Genomic DNA, 24,103 nt, shown 5'->3' with positions numbered 1-24,103 from the left:
GGAGGCCCTCGGGCACGGGGTGGGGGGAACCCGGAGGGAAGCCAAGGGACAGCGGGAGTGGACAGCAGGATCGCTGTAGGGGAAGGGAGGCCTTCGGTCACGTGGGGGACGGCGCCAGGGCCGGCGCGCGTCCCTTGGGCCTCATGAGCCTCCTAACCCCCACCAAAGGGGCCTGTCACACCCCCCTCCTCCCCGCAAGCTCCCTGGAAAGGAACTTTTACGGGGGCTGGATTGAGCCACCACCTACTCCCGGTCCCAAGTTCCTCTTTAAGTGGAGCCGGCGTGGTGTCTGGGCTGCAAGGAGCTGGATCGCGATTGGCCAGTCTGTGCCGCGGGTTGCCGCGTGGTTGGCTGAGGCACTGGGCTCGGGCAGCATGACCCCGCAGGATTGGTCATGGGCTCCCAGGCCCCGCCTCCCGCACTGTCGGCGCAGCCCCGGGTCGCGTGGGGGAAGGGCCGCGGGCTGCAGGGGGTGAGTGCGCTCCGGGAACATGACGGCGGCGGACCTCTCCCAGATCCCCGACGTGGACATCGACTCCGACGGCGTCTTCAAGTATGTGCTGATTCGAGTCCACGCGGTGCCGCCCTCCGGGGCCCCGGCGGGGGAGAGCAAAGAGATCGTTCGCGGCTACAAGTGGGCCGAGTACCACGGTGAGGGCGGGGCGGAGGGCCAGGGGGCGGGGTCTCCGGTGTCTGTGGGCGGGACTAGCCACGGCTGCGGGCGGGGCCGAGGGGCGTAGTGGGAGGTGATCCTGTACCCGGTTTCATCCCTGGCTGGCCCAGAGGAGCGTGGAGTACCCAGAGTCTGGAGTACCCAGATGGTCCTGGAGACGAGGGGCTGCCATGGCCCGACTCCTCCCTCCTAGTCCCAGCGCCCCTGCCCGGGTGCACCCCCTCCTCCATTTCATCCCTTCCCAGAGGGTCTCCTTTCCTGGGGAGGGAGCTGCTCAGAGCGGGGCTTCAGACCCCTTCAGCCTTCAAGGGCAGCCAGGGCGCGTGCTGAGCCCCCCTTCCTATCCCAGCGGACATCTATGACAAGGTATCAGGCGAGATGCAGAAGAAAGGCTATGACTGCGTGTGCCTGGGGGGCGGGCGCATCTCCCACCAGAGCCAGGACAAGAAGATCCATGTGTACGGCTACTCCATGGTGAGCCCACAGCCTCGGGCCTGGGTGGGCCGAGGGCCCCAGTCCTGGCTTGGGGAGACCTGGCCCTCCAAGCTGCCTGACCTGGGGTGATCAGTTTTCCGGCCCTTCTCGGCGGCAGAACCCCCCCATCCGGGGCCTGTAGGCTCCCCATTTCTCACGTGGCATGACACAGAAAGCACACAGGGTGGGAGGGAGCCGCCCCCTGCCCCTCTGCTCTGACGGTCTGCGTGCTGTTCCTGGTCCAAAAGCCTGACTGGCCGTCATCCTTTAGTGCTTTGAGGCCATCAGTGCTGGGGTGAAACTAAGAGGCCCCTGTCCCTCCCTTCACCAAGCTACCAGCAGATACACGGGGGCACCTAGAGGGGTCTGGGCCTCCAGCTAAAGGAACCTCCCTCAAGATTTGCTCACCCTGGTGGCCACGCTTCCACAGGAGAGCGCCCTGGTGTGGTCGGAGGGGATGACAGCCCCCTCCTGAGCTGGCCCCTGGTGTCCCTGCTGACCAGGCGCCCAGAGCCAGGACAGGGCTGTGAGAGCTGCCTTCTCCTTTCAGGGTTACGGTCGCGCCCAGCACTCCGTCTCCACTGAGAAGCTCAAAGCCAGGTACCCTGACTACGAGGTCACCTGGGCCGACGACGGCTACTGAGGCCCACCTGAGACCAGCCACCTCCAGCGACCCACTTGGAACTCTGTTCTCAAGGCCACCTCCCAAGAGGCTGGGCTGCACCCCCTGGCACTTTGCCACCCTGGCCAGGCCTCAGTGCCCGGGGTTACCTCTCTGGGGAGAATTAAAAGCATCGTCACCTCTGCTGGTCCCTGAATGCTGTGTGTCTTGGCTTCTCTGTTCCTAGGTCACCTCTCTGTACCCCTGACTAGGGGTCACTCCTGGCTGCCCCTCACCCCGCTCCACCCCTGGGGGCCCCGGGAGTGGCAGTGCACACTCAGCCCTTTGGGGCCTGATAAGGGGGCCCCTGGGCTGCTGCCGCCGTTTATGGCCTGATTGCTTCTCCACGCACCTGCTATCCCCAAGGACATCTGGGAGGAGGCCTGACAAGTCCTTACGCAAGGAGCTAGGGCCGAGTCCCTCGGGCCTGCCGAGGCGGGGACCCATCCCAGTGTGCAGGGAGGGCAGGCGCCAGCAACCACCCTCCTGGCCAGCTGCCAACTGAGGTCATGAGTCAGGCAGTCTACGACCCCTCGACTCCAAGGTCAGGCCCCACGGCCCTGCGCCGCAGCCACAGGCTCTGCTCCAAGTAAACAGGCAGGGCTTCAGACTTGGAGCTGGGAGCCCCTCTCCCAAGACCCTTCTCTTGGCGCAGGGCTGTGGGGAGCAGAGGTGCCCCTTGCCGAGGCTGTGACCCTGCCGTGCCAGCCTCCTGTGAGCCTCCAGGGCCCTCACGGGAGCCTGTCCAGGCAGGCACCATTGTGACCGCGTTTGAAAACGAGGGAAGACTTCCCCGGTGGTCCAGTGGTTAAGAATCCGTCTTGCAATGCAGGGAAGGCGGGTTCGACCCCTGGTCGGGGAGCTAAGATCCCACGTGCTGCAGGGCAGCTAAGCCCACGCACCGCAACTACTGAGCCCGTGCGCCATAACAAAAGACCCCACGTGCAGCAACTAAGACCTGACGCAGCCAATAAATAAATAAATTTTAAAACAAAGATGAGGAAACTGAGGCTCAGGTGAGACAAGCTCCCCAGGCTGCACCGTAGTAAACTGCGGGTGGAGCCTGGCTCCAAATCCTCCAGGGGGGTCGGTGCCACAAGCCCCAGAGTCTCTAGGTTCCTCTGGACCCTGTGCCTGGCAGCGTCCAGCCCACACCGTTCAGGACACTTGCTGACGAATAGTCTGTCCATCGTTTGTAAGAGCAAGCGAAGAGGAACCCACAGGCTGAGCTATGGAGGCCAACGTCCCGGGTTGCTAGGGCTGCCCCAACCCGTGCAGGGAACTCAGGGGCTGGATGGGGGGTTTGCACAAGCTGGTTTCCTACTGGCGACCCGGGCCAGGCTGAGTTGAATTCCCAGCAGGTGTGGGGTCAGAGACCCCGGGAGAAGCGGCCGAGGCCGGTGTCACTCGGTGCTGTCTCCAGTGGGGCCTCCACCCGGCAGGGCTGGGCAGCAGTGGGCATGATGGTCGGAGCCTGACCTTTGGCCTGAAGGAGCCAGGCAGGTGGGAGCCCACCTAGGCCAGGGGCCCCTCTCCTGGATGCTTTTACAGCCAGGTGCCCGTCCTTGTCAGCGCAGGGCGGGGCCAGGCGAGGGGCCGCAGGTACAGATGGGGCTGAGCCCCACTCTCCGATTAGAGCAGAGTCAGCCGGTGGGGCCTCGGGCTGATGACCAGGAAAAGTGCCCACCAGGCTGGCCGGTGCACACACTGCCCCTTGGTCTCCCTTCCTCTGGCCTGACCATGTCTCTGCCCGGCCACCTCCTGCCCGTCTTGGTCCTGCTCCTGGGTGAGTCGTCGGGTCTGGCTCCCGAAGCAGGAGTGTCCGGGGGCTCGGGTGCTGGGCCTACAGAGAAGGAGGGGTTCAGGCCCTGGACGGCCTGCAGTGGGGGACGCAGGCGAGCCCTTGGGGTCCTGGGGATGGCCCCGCCGGGGAAGGGTGCTGCTCTCCCTGGCCTCCATCTCCACCTGGGCTCCAAGGTGAGAGGGCCCTGAAGGCAGATGGTAGTCAGCCACTCTTGACCTGGACAGAGCTCTGGGGGGCCTGGGCCACCCGTTGATGCAGCCCCTTGAGGGGGCCCCCTGCTGGCAGCCCCTCCGGTTTCTTGCTGGGCTCCTGTTCTCTTCCCCAGGGAGTGTCCCACATCAGGGGTCCTTGGTCCCTTGCTCGCCCATGCACCCCCCATCCTGGCACGCAGGCAGCCTCCCCAGGTTCAGTCATTCTCTGCTTGGCCCTGACAGGGACCCCCCAGGTGGCAGTTCTCTGGGTTCCAGGCCCCCAGACACAGACCCAGCCCCCTCCCTGCATGACTTCCTGGCCTGGACCCCAAAGCAGTGTGACCTATGTCCCGGGACGCCCGAGTCTGAGCAGTTTCTGGGCCATGGAACAGTCCCAGGCAAACTGGGATGTGGTGTCTCCCTACCCCAGGCCACCTGGCTGTCTCTCTGCTGGCAGCAAGGTCCCCGGGCTGGGCCTGGGGCCCCAGCCGCTGCAGGCCCCCACGCGAGGCCGTGTGCAACTTTGTGTGTGACTGCAGGGGCTGCCCCGACGAGGCCCAGTGCGGTGAGCCGGGGCCGGGCGGGGAGCGGGCAGGGCCGGCGCCTGCAGGCACCCCACCTGACCACCTGCCCTGCAGGTTACCACGGGGCCTCACCCACCCTGGGCGCCCCCTTCGCCTGCGACTTCGAGCAGGACTCCTGTGGCTGGCGGGACATAAGCACCTCGGGCTACAGCTGGCTCCGAGACCGGGCAGGGGCCACGCCGGAGGGTCCAGGGCCGCGCTCGGACCACACTCTGGGCACTGACCTCGGTGAGGCCTGGGCGGGTCTCCACACTAGCCCTCCCCTCTGTGCTTCCCGCCCGGTCTCCTGACCTCTCGGCCCGGCCAGGCTGGTACGCGGCTGCTGGCACACACCGTGGGAGAGAGGTGGCCACCGCAGCCCTGCGCTCCCCAACCCTGCATGAGGCAGCCCCCTCCTGTGAGCTGAGCCTCTGGTACCACGTGGCCTCTGGAGGTGCGGGCCCAGGACCGTGAGCCCCACGTGCGGGTCCCGAGGGGAGGGACCGGAAAAGGAAGGGGAGCTGCCGCAGAGACGGGAGGGAGCCCCCAGGACGGGACGGGCAGGGGTCCTGGGGCAGGGCGCAGCAGCCACCGGGCGGGGGGAGGGGTCCCGGGGCCTGAGATGCCTGGGACGCCCCACTGCAGGTGTGGCCGAGCTGCGGCTGGAGCTGACCCACGGTGTGGAGACACTGACCCTGTGGCGGAGCTCGGGGCCCTGGGTCCCAGGCTGGCAGGAGCTGGTGGTGCCCACCGGCCGCATCCAGGGTGACTTCAGGGTGAGACGGGGACGGTCGCATGGTGGGGGCAGCGAGAAGGGTCTGAGCTCTGCCTGAGATCCCAGGGACCTCGCTCTCTTCAGGTGACCTTCTCTGCCACCCGAAACGCCACCCGCAGGGGTGCTGTGGCCTTGGACGACGTGGCCTTCTGGAGCTGTGGGTTGCCCAGTAAGGTCCCCAGGCCATGAACACACCCCTGGGTGGGGGAGGGGTTAGCAGGAGCCCGTGGTCCCCTCATTCCGGCCTTGAGCCTCTCCCCAAGCTGCCCTGACCCGGAGCCTTGGGGTGGGGTGGTGGGTTAACCCTCCCCCACCCTAGCCCCGCAGGCGCACTGCCCCCTTGGGCATCACCATTGCCAGAACAAGGCCTGCGTGGAGCCCCACCAGCTGTGCGACGGGGAGGACAACTGCGGCGACGGTTCAGATGAAGACACGCCCACCTGCAGTGAGCCGGGGCTGGCGGGGCCTCGGGCGGGAGTTGTCCCTTGGCACGGTCCTTCTGGGGGTGAGGCAGCTCCTGTCCACCTGGAGCTGGGGCCATCAGCACAGGCCCGGGGAGGCAGGGGGCCCAGGGAGGAGGCCCCGCGTGGTAGCCGGAGCCCCGCTTCCCGCCCTAGACCACCACACGGCCACCGATTTTGAGAGGGGCCTGGGCCTGTGGAACCGCTCAGAGGGCTGGGCCCGGAACCACAGCGCGGGCGGTCCGCAGCACCCCGCCTGGCCGCACCGTGACCACAGCCGGAACAGCGCGCAGGGTGAGGCCCCCCGGGGACCCCGGCCGCCACCCGGGCCACGCTCGGCCACAGCACCCCTGCCAGCCCGGCTCACGCCTGCTGTCTCCCCAGGCTCCTTCCTGGTGGCCGTGGCAGAGCCCAGCGCCCCAGCCATCCTCTCCAGCCCCGAGTTCCAGGCCTCGGCCCCCGAGAAGTGCTCGGTGAGGCGGGTGGAGGACACAGGGTGGCCACCCTGATCGCCCAGGCCCTGGAGAGCCTCCCCTGACATGCTCACTCCCCTTCCAGCTCACCTTCTATCACTACCTGCACGGGTCCGAGGCCGGCTGCCTCCAGGTGTTCCTGCAGACGCGGAGCGCTGGCGCCCCCCAGGCCGCTGTCCTGCTGCGCAGGCGCCACGGGGAACTGGGGGCCGCCTGGGTCCGAGACCGCGTTGACATCCAGAGCAAGCACCCCTTTCGGGTGAGGCTGGCGAGGGCAGCACCATGCAGGGACGTGGGGAGGTCCAGGGGCCCCTCAGGGAGTCCGGTCTGGGCCCCTCCGCTGTCTCAGCAGGAAGGCAAGCCAGAGAGGAGGAGGGGCTGCCCGCCGAGGCCCCTCCTGCAGGGCTGGGGTGGTGACGGGAGGGAGCGTCCAGCGATAGACAGGTACGAGGTGTGGGTCGTGGGGAGAGGGCTCGAGGGAGCAGACCCAGGGATGACAGAGCCGCCTCCGCCCTCAGATCCTCCTGGCCGGGCAGACGGGCCCGGGGGGCGTCGTGGGCCTGGATGACCTCATCCTGTCTGACCACTGCAAACCAGTCCCAGGTGAGCCTGCTGGGCACCCCCCCGCCCCCCGTGAGGAGAGGCACAGCCCCCACCCACCTGCCTGATCCCTGCTCTGCCCCCACAGAGGTGGCTGGCCCACCTCCTGGGCTCTGGGCTCCAGGTCCCCGGTCCCAGCTGTCCAGCCTGCAGCCCTGGAATTTCTGCGAGCCCGGACATCTCTTGTGTGGGGAGCTGTGTGTCCCCCCGGAGCAGCTGTGTGACTTCCAGCAGCAGTGCCCTGGGGGCGAGGACGAGCAGGAATGCGGTAAGAGGCGGAGCTGGGTGCGGGGAGCCCTCACCTCCCTTCCCCCAGACCAGCCCCGCTCGCAGTGGTGGGCGGGACCGTTCACACCGGCTGCCATTGCAGGCACCACGGACTTCGAGTCCCCCTCGGCCGGGGGCTGGGAGGATGCCAGTGTGGGGCGGCTGCAGTGGGTGCGTCTCCCGGCCCAGGACAGCGGGAGCCCTGGCATGGACGCCAGCGGGGCCGCTGGTGAGGCCCGAGTGCCCCGCCCAGGGCAGCCTGCAGCCTGCCTTCCAACTGCACCCGCACAAGGGTCCCCGCTCTGCTTCTTTTCACCGGGGAGGGTCTCTGAATTGGGGGGTGTCCCCCATTCTCAGGAATCAGCTCTGAGACGCCTGCTCTTCCCCAGGGCACTTCCTGTCCGTGCAGAGGGCCTGGGGGCAGCTGGCAGAGCAGGCCCGCGTCCTCACACCCACCCTGGGCCCCTCTGGCCCCCGCTGTGAACTCCACATGGCTTACTATTTTCAGAGTCACCCCCAAGGTACCGCTGTCCCTCCAGGCCCTCTGCCCAGCCCTGGGGCGGAGGTGGGGCGGGCCAGCCCACAGTGACCCCTTACCAGGCTTCCTGGAGCTGGTCGTGGTGGAAGGCAGCAGCCGTGAGCTGGTGTGGCAGGCCGCGGGCAGCAGCTCCGGGGGCTGGAAAGTGGACACAGTCCTTCTCGGGGCTCGCCACCGGCCCTTCCGGGTGAGGCGGGCAGCCTGGGGCGGGGGGCGAGGGGCACGCGGAGCCGGCCCTGACTTACCGGCCCGTCCCCCGCGCCCCCGTAAAGCTGGAGTTCGTTGGGCTGCTGGACCTGGATGGCCCTGGCCAGCAGGGCGCTGGGGTGGACAGCGTGACCCTGAAGGACTGCAGCCCTGCGGCGGTCACCGAGAAAGGTGACCACCGTGGCCCAGTCCCCACCCAGGGGCCTCCCACCCAGGCCTCCTCGAGGAACCCCCGGGAGTCCCCAGTCCGGGAGCAAGTCTCTCCCACCCTCTCGGGGCTCAGGAGGGGTGCGGGGGCTGCTGACCCCCCAGTGCCTTACCCCCAGAGATCTCCTGTAACTTTGAGTGGGGCACCTGCGGCTGGCACACTGGCCACCTCACAGATGCCCACTGGCACCGAGTCGAGAGCCGTGGCCCTGGGTACGACCACACCACAGGCCAAGGTGAGGCAGGGGCGCCCCGACCTGGGGGCGGCTCTCAGACTCGGAGCGGCCTCCCATACCCACCCCGGGGGCCTCCCAGACCGGACTCCCAGGGGGCAGAGGGGAGCTCTGGGCTGAGTGTCCCCAGCCTGGCGTCTCTGCGGCTCAGCCCCACGGCCCGCCTGCAGGCCACTTCATGCTCCTAGACCCCACGGAACCCCCAGCCCAGGGCCCCGGTGCTCACCTGCTCACCTGGCCCCAGTCACCCGCGGCCGCTCAGGAGTGCCTCTCCTTCTGGTACCACCTCTATGGGCCCCAGATCGGTGAGACCCCGTGCTGGGCGGGGCCGCGGTGGAGGCCCATGGGGGGCTCGAGTTCTGTCTCTGGGCCCGTCGGGGCTCTAGGAGGGGTGAGAGGCAGGAGTCGGGGTCTTGTCCCCTCCAAACCCTGCCTCCCCCTAGGGACTCTGCGCCTGGCAATGAGGCGACAAGGGGAGAGAGAAAGGCACCTGTGGTCGCGGTCTGGCACCCACGGCAACCGCTGGCATGAGGCCTGGGCCACCCTCCACCACCCGCAGGACTCCAGCGCCAAGTACCAAGTGAGGCCCGGTGCCCGGCAGAGGTGGGCAGGGCAAGGCCCCAGACAGCTGACCCCCCGCTGTCCCCCAGCTGCTGTTCGAGGGCCTCCGGGACGGGTACCACGGCACCATGGCGCTGGACGACATGACTGTGCGGCCCGGGCCCTGCTGGGCCCCCAAGCGCTGCTCCTTCGAGGACTCAGCCTGCGGCTTCTCCACGGGGGGCCGGGGCCTCTGGACACGCCAGACCAATGCCACGGGCCAGGCGGCCCGGGGCCCCCCTGCAGACCACACCACAGAGACGGCTCAGGGTGCCAGCAGGGGGTGGGGCAGAGGCGTGGGGTGGGGGTGGGGAGCTGGGGGGCAGGGGCGGGGCGGGGGGGGCCGGCAGGCTGACGCTGGCACCCCCCAGGGCACTACATGGTGGTGGACATGAGCCCGCAGGCCCTGCCCCGTGGCCACGTGGCTTCCCTGATTTCAGAGGAGCACAGGCCCCTGGCCCAGGCCGCCTGCCTGACCTTCTGGTACCACCTGAGCCTCCGCAACCCAGGTGAGGGGCTGCCGGGAGCGGGGCCCGTGGGTCCCTCAGGCCCCTGCTGGAGGCCGCTCGGGAGCCGCCCCTGCCGCTGACCGGGGCTGTGGCTGCTCGGGTGGCAGGCACGCTGAGGGTCCACGTGGAGGAGGCTGAGAGGAGGCAGGTGCTCAGCATCGGCACCGATGGAGGGTTTGCCTGGCGCCTGGGCAGCGTGGACTTGCAGGCCGAGCGGGCCTGGAGGGTGAGCGGGGTGGAGGGCCTTCCTCACCCCCAAGGGCCATCCAGTACCGACCGGAAGCGAGCCCCCCTGCCCCGTGCCCGCCCAGGTGGTGTTTGAGGCCGTGGCTGCCGGCGTGGAGCGCTCCTACATCGCGCTGGACGACCTGCTCCTCCAGGATGGGCCCTGCCCTCGGCCAGGTGGGAGCCCGTGGCCTGGCCCTGGGACCTGCCTGGCTCCTGGTGGTACCGGCTCCGTGCCTCCCCCGAGACGCCTGGCCTGACCTCTACCCCCCGCAGCGGTGGTGCCCCGGGGACGGGGGCAGCACCGCTTATTGCCCAAGTCCCTTGCAGCTTCCTGTGACTTTGAGGCTGGTCTGTGTGGCTGGAACCATCTGCCCTGGCCTGGCCTGGGCGGGTACAGCTGGGACTGGAGCAGTGGAGCTGCGCCCTCCCGCTACCCCCAGCCGCCTGTGGACCACACCCTGGGCACAGAGGCAGGTGGGTCTGAGTCGGGAAGGGACCCCAGCGCCATACACACCCCCGGCCACACACCTCACTCACCCCAGTCCGGGCCAACCGGCCAGCCCAGCCAGGCTCCCGCCAGGGTCAGAGGCCAAAGGTCAGGGGGGCCTGGCTCCATCCGGTCCACGGGGCACCGTGCCCTCTCTCGTTGCCAGGCCACTTTGCTCTCTTCGAAACGGGCGTGCTGGGCCCGGGGGGCCGAGCGGCCTGGCTGCGCAGCCAGCCACTGCCCGCCACCGAGGCCTCCTGCCTCCGCTTCTGGTACCACATGGGCTTTCCTGAGCATTTCTGTGAGTCGGGCCGGCAGCGAGCGTGGTGGGGGCACCGGGCACGGGGGCAGCCCCGCCTCCCGCCGGGTCGGGGGTCTGACACCTGGCCCCCTGCTCTAAGACAAGGGTGAGCTGAGGGTGCTCCTGAGCAGCGCCCGGGGTCAGCTGGCCGTGTGGGGCGCGGGCGGGCGCCTGCGGCACCAGTGGCTGGAAGGCCAGGTGGAAGTGGCCAGCGCCGAGGAGTTCCAGGTGAGGCCGGACCGCCCAGAGCCGGGGGACCTCAGGGGGCTCAGGAGCTCAGGAGGGGCTATCCTCCTCCTCGGGCCCACCCAGCTTCTTCTCCCTCCCGGTTAGATTGTGTTTGAAGCCACTCTGGGCGGCCAGCCAGCCCTGGGGCCCATTGCCCTGGATGACGTTGAGTACCTGGCCGGGCAACGTTGCCAGCTGCCTACACCCAGCCAGGGTAAGCCCTGCCCCGGGTCTGGGCCTTCACCAGCTTCGGTGGTTCACGGCCCACGTGGCTGCCAGCGGCCTGCTCCTGGCCCAAGAGACCAGGAGAGCCACCGGGCCGGGCCCTGCACCGTCCCCTCGCTCGCCCGCTGTGCCCCATGCCAGGCTGGGCCGCCCCTGGCCCCTGTTCGCTCAGGACTGGGGCGCCCCTCCCCGGCCTCTGCACTCCGCGCCCCCACGTCCGGTCAGGCCAGAGGCCACAGCCAGCCTCTTGCTGCAGCACCTGCGGTTGCTGGTGTTCTGTGACAAAGGCGGGGTGGGGCCCTAGCCTGGGGCCTCGATTCCCCCAGCTCCGCAGCTGGCAGCCGCCTGCCCACCAGGGCCCGGCCTCAGCTGGGAGCCTTGTGTGGGCACGACCGGCGCCCCTCCTTTAGCGGGGGGCGCAGAAGTCCTCAGGGCTGTGGGGACGGCCGTGCCCGGGCGTGGGGCTGACAGGGAGGGCTCGGATCCCGGGTCACGCACCCCACACCCACAGGAGACACAGCAGTGGCCACGTCGGTGCCAGCGGTGGTTGGTGGCACCCTCCTCCTCCTCATGCTGCTGGTGTTGCTTGGACTTGCGGGACGGCGCTGGCTGCAGAACAGGGGGGGCTGCCCCTTCTGGGGGGAGACGGACACCGTGGCCCCCAGCTTTGACAACATTCTCTTCAACGCGGTAGGAGCCCTGGGGGGGGTGGCGGGCAGGAGCCCCTGAGCCCTGCACTCGGCTGGACGGTGAACAGGACCCTCCCACACGCGGGGCCACCGCTGCCCGGTGGCCACAGATCTCCTCCTTCCTCCTAGGGCCATGTCACCCTGCCAGCATCGGTCACCAATGACCAGTAGATGACGCAGAGAAGACCCCGTGGCCCAGGGACCAACACCTTTCCCACCCCCCAGGAGGCGTCGAGCCCCTGCATCCCTCACCCTCACAGGGGCCGCAGCTACATACCCCAGCAATAAGTGGCCCGGCCCACAAGGGACCCCCCGCTGGCCAGCCAAGGTTGAGGCCAGCAGGAAGCGGGGGCTCCCCGGGCTCCCCGACCTGCCCAAGAGGATGTGCTTGGGGGCCCCTCCCACGTGCCTCAGTGGCTCAGGAGACTGGAAACAGGCAGTCCCCGGAGACGGCGCCAGGGGCTAGGGGCACCAGGAGGGAGGCGCAGCGGGACCTGAGAAGCCCCTGCCCCAGGCCAAGCGAGCCTCTGGCCAGCCTAGTGGGACTCCGACCCAGGCCCATCAGGGGCCCCACCTCACCGGGAGATTCTGCATCTGATTTAAGACAGAGAGAAATCCCCAGAGCTGCCGGTGACAGACTTAGGAGCAGACACTTAACTGGGTCCAAGGTGGCATGGAGCTGGACTTGGAGGAGGAATGCCCTGATGTGTCCCCTGTCCCAAATAAAAGTCACCGTGTCCACCCTCCCATGGTCAAGGTCCCCGCCCACACGCCACCCTCATCTAATAAAATGGAGCTGAGTCTTTCTGACCTAGGGACAGTCCCAGGCTCTGGTCTTCCACGAGGGAGATTCAGACACCACCCGCCAGGTCTGGAAGGCCCCCCGGGCATGGCTGTCCTAGGGGAGGGGGTGACGGCCACACCTGCATGGCCAGGTACCCTGGACTCCAGCCCAGGTGGCTCCACCTTGCCACCCCGGCCCACTGGGCTCTGCACGGAACGATGTGACCAGGGACTCAGTGCCGGGGAGGGCCAGGGTCTGGCGCCAAGAAGCTGATGGACGCCCACTAACCGTCCCAGCAGAGGTGACGAGCAACAGCCTGCAGAGCGACCCGCCTGGCCCGCAGACTCCCCCGCAGTGCTGCATGCAAACAGCCCTTCGCCACACTGGGGGCCAGAGGGAGGGGGAGCTGCAGGCACAAGAGGCGAGGCCGGACAGCAAGGATTCAGCACCAGCAGGAAGGGCGACAAACGTTTATTAGCTTCTCTACGAGCCGGGCCGGACACGCAGCTCCTCTCCCAGACGGTGGCTGCCCACCGTGTGCGAGGCGGTCCCCCCTCCGAGCTCCCTGGAGCCACAGCCGTGACAGGGCAGACCCCGGGGGAGAGGAAGGCAGCGCTCTGCACCCCACGTGAGGGACGGGGACAGGAAGGAAAACAATCAGGAGAAGCAAACACGCTGCAAGGTTTTGTTAGTTTGACAGCAGGTACGGGTAGAGGGGGTTCCCGGGCAGGGCTACCGCCCTGTGTTCCGCACGGCCGGTGAGGAGACCCGCGCTGGCGCTGGTGGTCAAGGGGAACCAGCCAGACGAGATCAGCCGGAACGCACTGATTTCGAGGCTTTGTGCTCATTTCGCCCTCGGCCCCTTCTCGATCGGCTTCCCAATGTCTCTCCCCCGGAGCTTGAGGCCTGAAAGAGCCACCGGCCCATGACCACTGCAGCTCGCCCCTGGGTCTTCAAGGCACAGGGCAGCTCCACAGCACCACTACCCACTGCCCCGGAGGGGGCAGCGGCACCAGCACCGACCCTTGAGCGCGGCTCCCAGGCTCCACTGGAGGCGGGGGGCAGTGGGCGCGTGTGTGGAGGGGCGGGAAACCGATGAGCACCACGCCCACCACGCTAGCTTCCACGCCTGACTCTGAAGAGCACGTGCCTGCCCGTCTTCATGGGGACAGAGGACGCCCCTCCCCAGAACTAGGCCTCCTCGCTCTGGGAGCCACGCTGCCGCCAATGCTGGGGGCGGGGCAGGGAGAGCGAGGCCCACAGCACAGGGGGCTCGGGGAGATGCCAAAGGGGGAGGCGCCCAGACGCTACACGCTCGTGGGAATTTTCTTCAGGCGCCGGAGAATTCCGGGGCCCCAGGGGCCTTCCTGCGCCCCTCCTCACCAAGCCCACCCAGGAGGGGCGGCCGTACCGCGCGCGGTCAGGCAGCGGCAGCCGAGACCCACTGAAGGATGGCGGGACACTCACCGATGGCTCTCTCGATCTTGCCCAGAACCTGGTTGTTAGGAATGGCCCGGCCACTCTCATAGTCCGCGATGACCTGTGGCTTTTCGTTGATTTTCTAAAGAGAACGAGTATTTGCACACGTCAGTTCCAGAAGGAGATGCTGGGAGACTAGAACACATCCAGGTGAGGCGCCTCAGGCGCCGACCCCCGCGGCACTGTGCAGGCCGAGGGTCTGAGCGGATAGCAGCTCAGGAAGTTACAGCCGACTCGTGCGGCCCCCCCGAGAGGGCTCAGGGTTCCCGGGGCAAGAGCGAACTGAAGCCCTCAAGTCACCAGGAGAGCGGAGCCCACGCCTCCCGCCTGCCCGACCACGGCCCGGGAGGAGGGGACCCGCCGCGCTCACCGTCGCCAGGTCCTTCTGCGTCAGTCCTTTGCCCTGCCGGCCCTGCTGGATCACCTTGCCCACCTCCAGGGTCACCCGGTCGTGGTGCAGCTCCTCGGTCTCCCGGTCCAGCTTGGCTGTGTTCTTGGTGATCGAATGCTGTTTGTTCTGGCCGGCGGCCCCTGGACCGGCACGAGGCAAGAGCAGAGGAGAGGGTTTGCAATGAAGCCGAAGGAGAGCCGTTTCAGAATGGGAACCAGGCCCAAGAGGCGCCCTGTGCCCAGGGTGACGTGCTAGGCCAGGCCACCCAAAGTGGGGACAAGAGCACGCAAAGGACAAGTCCAGAATCTGTGAACTAAGGAGGAGAACAATCCCTCCTGACCTACGCCAACCACAGCTGCTCTCACAAGATCCCTGACGTCGCCCAGCTCTGCGGCGGCTTCAGCTGCCAGCAGCCACCCGACAGCCCGGGGGCAGCACTCACGCGTCTGCAGGTACGAACCCCAAGAGCACCCCCCCCGGTCTTGCGAGTGGACACACGAGTACCTACATTTCTTGGAAGTCTCCACATCTTCTCCTCGTCTCTGAGCTGCTAAGATGGCCTGGAAAATTAGCAAGTGTTTTTCGGTCAAAATTAGCTTTGCAGTATTTGGCAAACACCGGTTTAGGCTGCTGTCAGCCAGTCAGCGCACTGCTAACGCCTGGCGCTTTTTGAGCCCGTGAGCTCCGAGCTCATGCCCCTAAGCGCAGTGCTACGTGCTTAGTACCTGATGCTTTTCCAAGCACTGACAAGCAAATGCTGGGTTTAAACCAAAGCCCATTATACAAATCCCTCTACAACCAAATATCCAGGCAACTCTCAATAAACTCCTGCTAAGGAAAACAGAAAGAGCTCACGTCTTGGCTGCTGAAAACAACGTGCTAATGGATTCCTTTCGGAAACCCACACTTGAAATAGATTTACGTCTCTAGTACACTCTCCTGCAAAAGCAGGAAGGAACGTCAAGTGAGGACCTGGTCTGGCCTTCCTCAGCCAGTCCGGCTCCTGATAAAAGACAGTACGTCGCACAAAGCCTGCAGCCCCCGTCCCCAACATCAGCAAAGACAGCGACATCCCCGATCTACAGTCCCCGAGTATTAATGTAGTGTATTTCCTGAAGCTTCTGACACCTCAGAGACATGACTGTGCGACATTCTCAGTGTGACAGGTGCACAGATGCTTTCTAGAGCTGTTCACATGATTCCTAGCTTGTGGCTATTAAGTTTCCTTTGGGAAAAAAAAAAAAGAGTGAGTTTGGTTTTGACTAACTGAGAAGTCCTGGGCAGGTCAATGAATGCTGATCACCAGTGCCAAAGCTAGTCCTGGCCCAGACCTGGCACTGCGTGTCTAAGGCTGGCCCAAGGCGGCCTGAGAGCAGAAACAAGCAGGGGTGGGGACTAAACTGCCCTTCCCCTTTTCCCTCACATCGACTCACAGATGAACCCCGGATGGACTAGCCAGGGAACCTTCTGCCCCAAGTACCCCTCAGGGCATGCCGGCTACCCTTGCAAGTTGGGGACGCAGGGTCCTAGGCCACCTCAGCCTGGGGCCAGGGACTCCCTATGACCGGCAATGTGCTTCAGTGGGCTCCACAGGCGGCAGCGGACTGGCCAGGCACCCGGCAGCCCGCAGAAGCGGGAAAGAGACCCTGGGGCGGGGGTGCCAGGCAACCGTGCCCCTGTCCCATCCCTCCCCTCGACCCACCACCTATCTGCGCTCCATCCCCCATCTGCGCCCCGAGGTCCACCCCGCTAACCTCGCCCCGCTCCCCTCCAGTCCCTATGTACCTGTCCCCACCAAGAGGTCCAGCGCCTCGCCCGCAGGCCTGTGTCACTGCCCTAAGACCATCCGGACCCTTCCACCCCCACCCCGCCCCTGTCTCCCACTCCTGCCCCCGGCCCCCGCCCCGTCGCCGCCCCCTGTCCCCGCTCCGCTCCCACCCGGTCCCTGCTCCAGTCCCCACTCCCCGCCCCCAGCCCCGCGTCCTCCCCGCCCCCGGCCCCGCGTCCGCCCCGCCCGCCCGGCCGCTCCTGGGCCCCGAGGCCCGCGCTGAGCCCGCACCTGCTTGGACTTGGCCTGGGCGGCCGTGGGGCCCTTTTTGCGCAGCACCGTTACCGTGTCCCAGTCACTCTCAGCCATGGCGGGGCAGGCGGCGCTGGCGGTCCGTCCGGCGGCTCCGCGGCAGCTGCTCGAAACCCGGCGACGCGACGACCCCTAGTCGCTCGAGCGCTTCCGGCGCCCGCCTCGGGCCCGCCCCCTCCTCCCATTGGCCGGCGGCTCTGGGGGCGGGCACTTCCCGCGGCTCGGGGCCAATCCGTGCCCGGCTCGTCTGTGGAAACGCCAGAGGTGCGTGACGTGGGGCGGGAGAAGTCGCGGCCGGGGCGTGCGGCCGCTGGGGGGTGTTGTGTGTGGGGGTGGCCGGGGGGGGCGCCAGGGGCAGCTGGAGGGGCGCTTGGGAGCGGTGGGGGGTGATGAGGGGCATGTGGGGCAATGAGAGGTACAGGGGCCGTGGGCGGGGAGGCGAGAGGATGAGGGGGTGGGAGGAAGGGGAACCCGGCTTGGGGAGGCGGCGCAGGGTGGCTCTGGAACGGGGTCGGGGCGCAGGACGTGAAGAGGGGTACTGGGAGGGGAAGGGGAAATGCGAGTAGCGGGTACTGTGCGCCGGGGCGAGAAGGGGAGAAGAGGGGACTCGGGGGAGGAGCAGGTAGGGGGAGGGAGACTGGGGTCCACACCTGGCTTCCTGGTCGCAGCTTTGGGGATGGGGATCGAGCAGCCCCGGCCTGGCCTGGCCCCTCGCGGGCAAGGTGGGCGCGCAGACTGGATGCAAGGGAAAGGTAGCCTCATTGATTTTCCTGTAGTTGAGGTTAGTTTCTGTTTCATGCCTTTTTTGGTCACCTGGCACGCAAATGGAAGTTCTGTTTCTCTGGAGTTCTGCTCACGTGATGCAAAGATGATGGGGGCCAGGGTGCGGGTTAGGTGGGGCCTGAAGCAAATATATTTTGTGGGAGGACTCCAAGGAAATATATAAAATTATAAAAAAAATTAGTTACAAAAGAGAATGTTTTTGTATAACATGTATATTTTGAAAAATATAATATATACATAATTTTACAATATGTAATATATGTATCATAATATAACGTGAATAAGTTATTTAACAATAACTTTGTAATATTTTATAGTTATTTTATGATAATCTTTTTTTTTTTTTTTTTTTTTTCCGGTACGCGGGCCTCGCACTGTTGTGGCCCCTCCCGTTGCGGAGCACAGGCTCCGGACGTGCAGGCCCAGCGGCCATGGTTCACGGGCCCAGCCGCTCTGCGGCATGTGGGATCTTCCCGGACTGGGACACGAACCCGCGTCCCTTGCATCTGCAGGCGGACTCTCAACCACTGCACCACCAGGGAAGCCCTATGATAATCTTGTATAATGAGAAAATAAGTCTATAAATTTAAAAAAACTGACAAACTCCACACATCACAAAATTCAGAAAAATAACGTTTGTATGAATTAATGAATGCATCTCTAATGCTTTTGCTTACATTTTTGGCTGTATCCTCATTGAATGCCACATCATGACTTTGCAGAATTGTTTTACGGAAAGAACAGGAAGACAATTCAGACATTTTTCTAAGCTGTGTGATCAAATTTGTCTCTGATTGTTAGCGTTGACCTCGGTTTGGGTAATACTTGCGCTTCGCACAGATGTGCTCACTCTTTGTAGCATTCTTATAGGTTTATGCTCCACAACACAGGAATTCTGATAAATGTGTACACTTTAATAATATAACATCCAGTTATCTTACCAGCAAGAGCAAGTATATTTAGGAATTACAGTTCAGAATAGTAAAACTGTGGCAGACCATAGGCAAATCGGGAGAACAGGAAGAACTTGCTTTTATAGGGAGAAGGGGGAGTTGGGACGGGCTGTGATAACCAAAGAGTTTGGGGAGCTGGGGGTCCAATGGAGGCTTCTTGTTGGCTGGACTGCTGCAGTCTCTGATTGGCTGGGCTGTTGGGGGGTGGAGGGAAGTTTCCTTCCTCCTGCCTGACGGTAAGTAGGGGCACCTTCCTGCCCAAGGTGTAGGCAGAGATCTCTTCCTGTTTGGGGTAATTGACATGCATGGCAGGCATGACGGCACACCGTACAGGCCAGTCCCGAGTCGACTCCAACTCTGGCTGAGTTTTCTGTAATTAAATCCACACATTCTATCCAGGAGTCAGGACAGCCGAGTCCTCTGCTAACAATTTTGCATAGACTCCCTTTTGGTTCATACGACAAACCTTGTTTCTCCTTTGCTCCACGTACTTCCAGTTCCGGGCGCTGTGCGGGTAGTAGTTGGCAGATGTAGAAGATGTACCTGCCCCAGGACAGGCCAGCAAGACTGTGAACAGCATAAAAATATCCCATGTACCCCAACTAAGTGCATCCCAACTCAAGCTCCTCTTAGTGGGGTCCCAAAAATGCCTGTGGTCACTGCAGCGGGCCCAGGAAGAGTGTGAAGAGAGAGGAGGCTGCTTAGAAAGAGACGGCGGTCTTAACCTCTTTAAGTCAAGATATCCTACTCCTGGAACTGAAGCAACACCCGGCCATGTGAACCCTCGAGTGAGGCCCTCTCTTGAGGGCTGTGATCCCCAAAGGAGAAGTTGCATCAGCTCCGTGGTGTTGCATCTGCCCTGGTTGGCTCAGCCCAGAGAGGGGGCATCCTAGACCCTGGTGTCTTCTGTCCATGCAGGTGTCTGCCAGGATAGCCATCATCACATCTGGCCCTTGGTCAGGAGTCCAGGCCTGATGCCACAGAGACCTCTGCAGCCCCCGTCCTTGTGGCATGAGCTACCACCAGGGCACAGGTGGTACAGGTGTCTGTGCCCCTCCCCCCGACCCATTCCCTGTCGGGTCACCCGTGCTCACCCCCTCCTGGCTCTGGGTGCTCCTGATTTACTCAGGGTCCACGGGAGAGTAGCTTTGGGGGCGAAGCTGCAGCAGGTGGCATGGAGAATCAGCTTCAAGAGGCCTGGTGAGCAGCTCACATCTCCCCTGAGGCGCCACACCACTGCTGTTTAATGAATCCCCTGCTTGCCTTCACTAAAGTAACCAGTGTCACACATCTCCATTCATGGAGAAGGGAAAAGAGAATTCTGTAGCCTTCTGGAAAACAGAGATAAAACATGGCTGTTTCTCTATTTCGCAAATAAAGATATTAACTTGAATATTGTATCCCTGATGAGAATTAGATTTTTTTTTTGATGTGGACCATTTTTAAAGTCTTTATTGAATTTGTTACAATATTGCTTCTGTTTTACGTTTTGGTTTTTTGGACGCGAGGCATGTGGGATCTTAGCTCCCTGAGCAGGGCTCGAACCCGCAACCCCTGCATTGGAAGGCGAAGTCTTAACCACTGGACTGCCAGGGAAGTCCCTCCCTGGTGAAAATTAGCATTAAAAGTTATCAACTAAATACTATCCAGTAAAATCTAGTAAACGTGAAGGTCTGTACCCTCACGAAGGAGGGGCTACTCACACATTCAAAGGCAGCTCATGATCACCATGGCCAACAGCCCTTGAGGTGGCCCCAAGGACCCCACTTCCTGGCAGCCCAGCTTTTGTGTCATCCCTTCCCCCTCCGTAAAAAAGCATATTTTATTGTGATAAAATGCACTTAACTAAAAATTACCATCTTAGCCATTTTTGAAGTGTAGAGTTCAGTGGCATTAAATACATTTATGATACTGTGAAACCATCACCCATAATCCATCTCCAGAACTCTTTATTTTGTAAAACTGAAACTCTGTTCCCATGAAACACTAATTCCCTATTCCTCCTCTCCCCCAGCCCTCGGCACCCACCACTCTACTTTCGGACTTTCGGACTTTAACTATTCTAGGAACCTCATATAAATGGAATCCTACAATATTTGTCCTTCCGTGACTAGCTTATTTCACTCAGCATGACGTCCTCAAGGTTCCTCCATGTTGTAGCCTGTGTCAGAACTTCTTTCTTTTTCAAGGCTGAATAATAGTCCATTGCACGTACATACCACATTTTGCTTATCCATTCAGCCATTGATGAACACAGGTTGCTTCCGTATTTAGCTACTGTGAGTAGTGCTACTGTGAACGTGGATGTACACGTATCTTTTCTAGACCCTGATTTCAGTTATTTGGATATGTACCCAGAAATGGAATTGTCGATCATGTGGTGACTCTAGTTTTAATTTTTTGAGGAATTGCTGTGTTTATTTTTGAAGGATGTCTTTTATAAATATTGTCCCATTGTGTTCTGACCTCCATTGTTTCCAATGATAAATCATCCGTCGTTCATATCTGTTTTGATCATTGTGCCCTGCATGTAATGTGACATGTTCTCTGGCTGTTTCAAGATTTTCTCTTTTTTGGGGGGGGGAGGGGGTTCCTATTATGTGCCCAATTATACCATTCTTCATATTTATCCTCCTTGGGTTTGCTGAGCTTCTTGGATCTATATATTAATGTTTTTCATCAAATTGGGAAAAATTTGGGACTTCCCTGGTGGTCCAGTGGTTAAGACAATGCACTTCCAATGCAGGGGGTGCAGGTTCGATCCCTGCTCAGGGAACTAAGATCCCACATGACACAAGGTGTGGCAAAAAAAAAAAAAAAAAAAAAAAAGGGAAAAATTTCACTAGTAGTCAAATATTTTATTTATTTATTTATTTATTTATTTATGGCTGCATTGGGTCTTCGTTGCTGTGTGCACGGGCTTTCTCTAGTTGCGGCGAGCAGGGGCTACTCTTCGTTGCGGTGCTCAGGCTTCTCATTGCGGTGGCTTCTCTTGTTGCAGAGCAGGGGCTCTAGGTATGTGGGCTTCAGAACTTGTGGCATGCAGGCTTAGTAGTTGTGGCTCGCGGGCTCTACAGCGCAGGCTCAGTAGTTGTGGTACCCGGGCTTTGTTGCTCTGCAGTATGTGGGATCTTCCCAGACCAGGGCTCGAACCCGTGTCCCCTGCATTGACAAGAGGATTCTTAACCACTGCACCACCATCGAAGTCCCTAGACAGGCACTTTCTGAAAAGAAGGAGCCTTTGAGGATTAGGAGTAACCCACTGAGGTTTTCCTTTGGGGAAGAGCCCTCTGGCCAGTGTGGAGGATGGGGGTGTGAACATGGGGTGAAGGCAGTGCTCAGGGGAGTATGGGCAGTGAATTGGACTGACCAGGGCAAAAGGAGTGGTCAGGGGGCTGAGAGGGGCTGAACACCCTATGGAAGCTAACTATGTCAGGTTGGATCAACAGACCAACAAGCTACTTGTTACTCATTGTTAACTTAAAAGTTATCGGTTACATCCTTTGTTAGTATTCTGATGAATATGACTGTACAAGTATTGTTCACAGCAGATCTACATAATGCATTAGGATTCTACTTCCTTTCCCCCATCACTTTTTCCTTGTGTTGACAAGTGTCTCTAATTTTTTTGATTAGCTGCATGTTAATTCACTTCATTTTTATTTACCCCCATTAATTCAGCCCCAGACTGTCTGTCGGGGCTGCAGATCTCCTCTCCACCCATCAGGTGACTGGCCATCCCTGTGTTTCCCAAGCCTCATCCTCTGCAGCCTGTTCTCCCCAGCAAAGTTGGGTGGTCTTCGTCCAGACCCGAGCCTGGAACTGTCTTTTGAGGAGTTTCTTCTGTCTCCTGGAGCCAATGCCAGCATCTTCTTTCCTTTCACTCTTATCTTGGTGGACAGGCTCTAGTAACTTTCAGACCAAGACTACATGGGAGGAAAATTTTTTGAGACACAACATGTTTGAAAATGTCTTTATCCCATCATCAACTCTCAGGGTGATTGATTGATACTTTGAGCAACAAATTACAGGTTGGAATATGTTTTCTCTTAGAATTTCAAAGTCAGGCTCTATTGTCTTCTAGTTTCCATATTACTGTTGAGAAGTCCCATGTCTTTCTTGTCAGTCCTTTATTTATGACCTGCTTTGTGTGGGCTTCCTCCTCTCTCTCTTTGCCTCTGTCTCTGTCTCTCCCTCCTTCTCCTCTCCCTTCCCTCCCCCCTCCCCCCATCTGGAAGTTTTAGGACCTTCTACTTGCCCTCCTTTCTCTGCAACCTCAGGGTGATGGCCTTGGTGTGCTTCCCCACCATGTGCTCCACACTCTAGACCCCCTAAGTTTGGACAATAAGGCCCTTCACTTTGAGAATGTTTTCTTGTGCTCTTTCCTCAATAACTAACTCCCTTCGTTGCTTGTTTCCACTTTCTGGAATTCCTATCACTAAGATCTTAGATTCCCTCCTGGGGCTGTGAATGTCCTTATCTTTTCTATTTTTAACTCCTTTTCTTTCTGCTCCACTTTTGGGAGATTTCCTCAACTTACCACCCTTTCACTGACTTTTTTCTTTAATTTGGTATCACATTTTTATTTTCTAAGTGCTCCCTGCTCTAGTCTATCTGCTCCTTCTACGGCACTGAAATTTATAGCACCCTGTTTCACATATTCTTCTCTCTGTCCCTCTGAGGTTACCATGTTTAGTTCTGGTCATGTTTTTTTTTCAGGTACCTGCACCCTCCCTCCCCCTCCTTTCATCTGTTTTGATGTCTTTCGCGCAACTGTCCCAACCCTTGGCTGTCTGTCTCATCCAAGAGGGTGGCCCTTGGGAGCAGCTGGGAGCCTCATGTGCATGGCAGGACTTGCCAGGGTGGGCTCCTCTTTGGGGTGATCAGGGTGGGACAGAGCCATTTCGTCTGAGGGTCCCAAAGAGCAACACGTGGCCAACCCACTGTTTCCTCCTTAGCCTGACTGCCAGCCAGGTGGCCGCCAAGGGGAAGAACTGAGCCCGGCATCCCTAGGCTAGAGAGCCCTTGGATTCATCACCTCCTGCCTTCCATAGCAGTGAGGAGAGGGAAGTTGCCTGGCTGTGTGGGTTGGAGATGGGACCTGGGGTCCAGCTGTCCCTACACAGTGTTCAGCCCCTCCCTGCAGCCCAGCCTGCTCAGGGGCCGGGGCCTCTGGGTTTGCCTGGAGCCAGCGCAGCTAGCCTCTGACGACCCCCCTCACTCTGGGACCCAAAGGGTAGATCGTATATGATGCAATTAGCTGAAGTTTCATGTAGTGATCCTAAATGATGTCAGTGATAAAATACAAATACTCCTCCTCAAAATGTCTCCTGTCGGCTGCTGGCACCGGCAAACTCCAGCACGCTTTGTATCCTACGTGGAAATCAGCTACACCCTGTGTTTCGGGGGGATGTTCCTAACATTTGGGTGTCATGTGTACTTCCAGCCCTGGCAGAACTCTGCGCTCCTGCATTTAAACAGCAAAGCAGGTGACATTAGCACCGCCACTGCGCCCGACTTACTTCAACCCTGTCGTTCTATACAGCCACTCAGAGTTTCCATTGGAATTCACAATTTTTCAACTGCGGAGATGTCTGAAAGGCACCAGGGATCGGCTTTGACCAAAGACACTAACAGAATCACAATCTGCAGGAGGTACGTACGGTTCTTCCTAACTTGGTGCGTCTGTGGTTTCAAGTGAGAGAAAATTACCACGAGTTTATTAAGGTCAATAAAAAGTATCCTTTGATCAACTACGAGTGAAAATAGATGGACAAATATGGCTGGGTACTCTATTGAACATGACAAGAAGAAAAAAGACTGATGGTGACAAAAGCACTGTGAAATTTGCAGATATTAAGACTCAAAAACAGAAACTGGTCTATACTGTTATTCATTAATGTGAAAAATGGATATGTCGGTGTAAGTATTCCCCTTGTTTTTGAGAAAATACATAACGTAAAGAAAGTTTTGATCCATCACTTTCCCCTTTTTTGTACTGTTTATGGAATGTATTTACTTTTTATTCACATGGCTGTGTACATGAAGTTCAGCAAGAAAATATTTTCACAGCTTGCTTTTCTTCTCAGCCATTGCCGTTGTCACCGAATACACTTGGTCCCATGGAGAAGGGGAGTTACAAGATCCACTGGGCGTCCCCAGCGAGCACTGGAAAGGCCAGGTGTGCGGGAGGAGAGGATGGGCTGTGGTCCAGGAGGGTGAGTGGCTGGACTGGGCAG

General features: G+C 61.1%; 3 protein-coding genes and 1 non-coding gene across 4 annotated transcripts; 3 read left to right on the top strand and 1 right to left on the bottom strand.

Moving 5' to 3' along the window:
- The first annotated feature begins 419 nt into the window (after positions 1 to 419).
- PHPT1 (phosphohistidine phosphatase 1) lies at positions 420 to 1,965 on the top strand. Its single transcript, XM_067742641.1, has 3 exons — positions 420 to 651; positions 1,023 to 1,147; positions 1,698 to 1,965. The coding sequence occupies exons 1-3, from the start codon at positions 492 to 494 to the stop codon at positions 1,788 to 1,790; spliced, it is 378 nt and encodes a 125-aa protein (XP_067598742.1). The 5' UTR covers positions 420 to 491; the 3' UTR covers positions 1,791 to 1,965.
- Positions 1,966 to 3,548: 1,583 nt separating this feature from the next.
- Positions 3,549 to 12,140, top strand: MAMDC4 (MAM domain containing 4). Its single transcript, XM_067745443.1, has 27 exons — positions 3,549 to 3,594; positions 4,261 to 4,368; positions 4,442 to 4,615; positions 4,695 to 4,820; positions 5,012 to 5,142; positions 5,226 to 5,310; positions 5,461 to 5,586; positions 5,759 to 5,896; positions 5,987 to 6,075; positions 6,161 to 6,334; positions 6,594 to 6,678; positions 6,764 to 6,943; positions 7,046 to 7,171; positions 7,332 to 7,463; positions 8,014 to 8,130; positions 8,298 to 8,432; positions 8,571 to 8,707; positions 8,778 to 8,997; positions 9,099 to 9,236; positions 9,344 to 9,462; positions 9,548 to 9,638; positions 9,792 to 9,938; positions 10,118 to 10,252; positions 10,353 to 10,480; positions 10,586 to 10,694; positions 11,217 to 11,395; positions 11,524 to 12,140. Exons 1-27 carry the CDS (start codon positions 3,549 to 3,551, stop codon positions 11,563 to 11,565), a joined length of 3,417 nt encoding a protein of 1,138 aa, XP_067601544.1. The 3' UTR covers positions 11,566 to 12,140.
- Positions 12,141 to 12,633: 493 nt separating this feature from the next.
- EDF1 (endothelial differentiation related factor 1) lies at positions 12,634 to 16,296 on the bottom strand. Its single transcript, XM_067742640.1, has 5 exons — positions 16,108 to 16,296; positions 14,557 to 14,608; positions 14,028 to 14,188; positions 13,646 to 13,739; positions 12,634 to 13,084 (listed from the first exon to the last, which is right to left on the bottom strand). The coding sequence occupies exons 1-5, from the start codon at positions 16,183 to 16,185 to the stop codon at positions 13,023 to 13,025; spliced, it is 447 nt and encodes a 148-aa protein (XP_067598741.1). The 5' UTR covers positions 16,186 to 16,296; the 3' UTR covers positions 12,634 to 13,022.
- Positions 16,297 to 20,567: 4,271 nt separating this feature from the next.
- On the top strand, positions 20,568 to 20,640 carry TRNAG-UCC (transfer RNA glycine (anticodon UCC)). The gene has a single exon. It is a non-coding gene; the product is annotated as a tRNA-Gly (tRNA).
- Positions 20,641 to 24,103: the final 3,463 nt, after the last annotated feature.

This window comes from Pseudorca crassidens, chromosome 7, assembly GCF_039906515.1.
Source record: "Pseudorca crassidens isolate mPseCra1 chromosome 7, mPseCra1.hap1, whole genome shotgun sequence".
Classification (NCBI taxonomy): domain Eukaryota; kingdom Metazoa; phylum Chordata; class Mammalia; order Artiodactyla; family Delphinidae; genus Pseudorca; species Pseudorca crassidens.
Note: the sequence above shows the minus strand (reverse complement) of the source record. Positions and strands in the feature narration are given on the sequence as shown.

What these genes read in the sequence shown, in the direction of transcription:
- PHPT1 (XM_067742641.1), top strand. Translation starts at nt 492, where the DNA reads ATGACGGCGGCGGACCTCTCCCAGATCCCCGACGTGGACATCGACTCC. An exon ending in CAAGTGGGCCGAGTACCACG is followed by an intron (nt 652 to 1,022) that starts GTGAGGGCGGGG and finishes TTCCTATCCCAG; the next exon opens with CGGACATCTATGACAAGGTA. An exon ending in ATGTGTACGGCTACTCCATG is followed by an intron (nt 1,148 to 1,697) that starts GTGAGCCCACAG and finishes TTCTCCTTTCAG; the next exon opens with GGTTACGGTCGCGCCCAGCA.
- MAMDC4 (XM_067745443.1), top strand. Translation starts at nt 3,549, where the DNA reads ATGTCTCTGCCCGGCCACCTCCTGCCCGTCTTGGTCCTGCTCCTGG. An exon ending in CCCCGACGAGGCCCAGTGCG is followed by an intron (nt 4,369 to 4,441) that starts GTGAGCCGGGGC and finishes CCTGCCCTGCAG; the next exon opens with GTTACCACGGGGCCTCACCC. An exon ending in ACTCCAGCGCCAAGTACCAA is followed by an intron (nt 8,708 to 8,777) that starts GTGAGGCCCGGT and finishes GCTGTCCCCCAG; the next exon opens with CTGCTGTTCGAGGGCCTCCG.
- EDF1 (XM_067742640.1), bottom strand. Translation starts at nt 16,185, where the DNA reads ATGGCTGAGAGTGACTGGGACACGGTAACGGTGCTGCGCAAAAAGGGC. An exon ending in CGCAGAAGGACCTGGCGACG is followed by an intron (nt 13,740 to 14,027) that starts GTGAGCGCGGCG and finishes CGTTCTCTTTAG; the next exon opens with AAAATCAACGAAAAGCCACA. An exon ending in CAAGATCGAGAGAGCCATCG is followed by an intron (nt 13,085 to 13,645) that starts GTGAGTGTCCCG and finishes TGGCTCTTTCAG; the next exon opens with GCCTCAAGCTCCGGGGGAGA.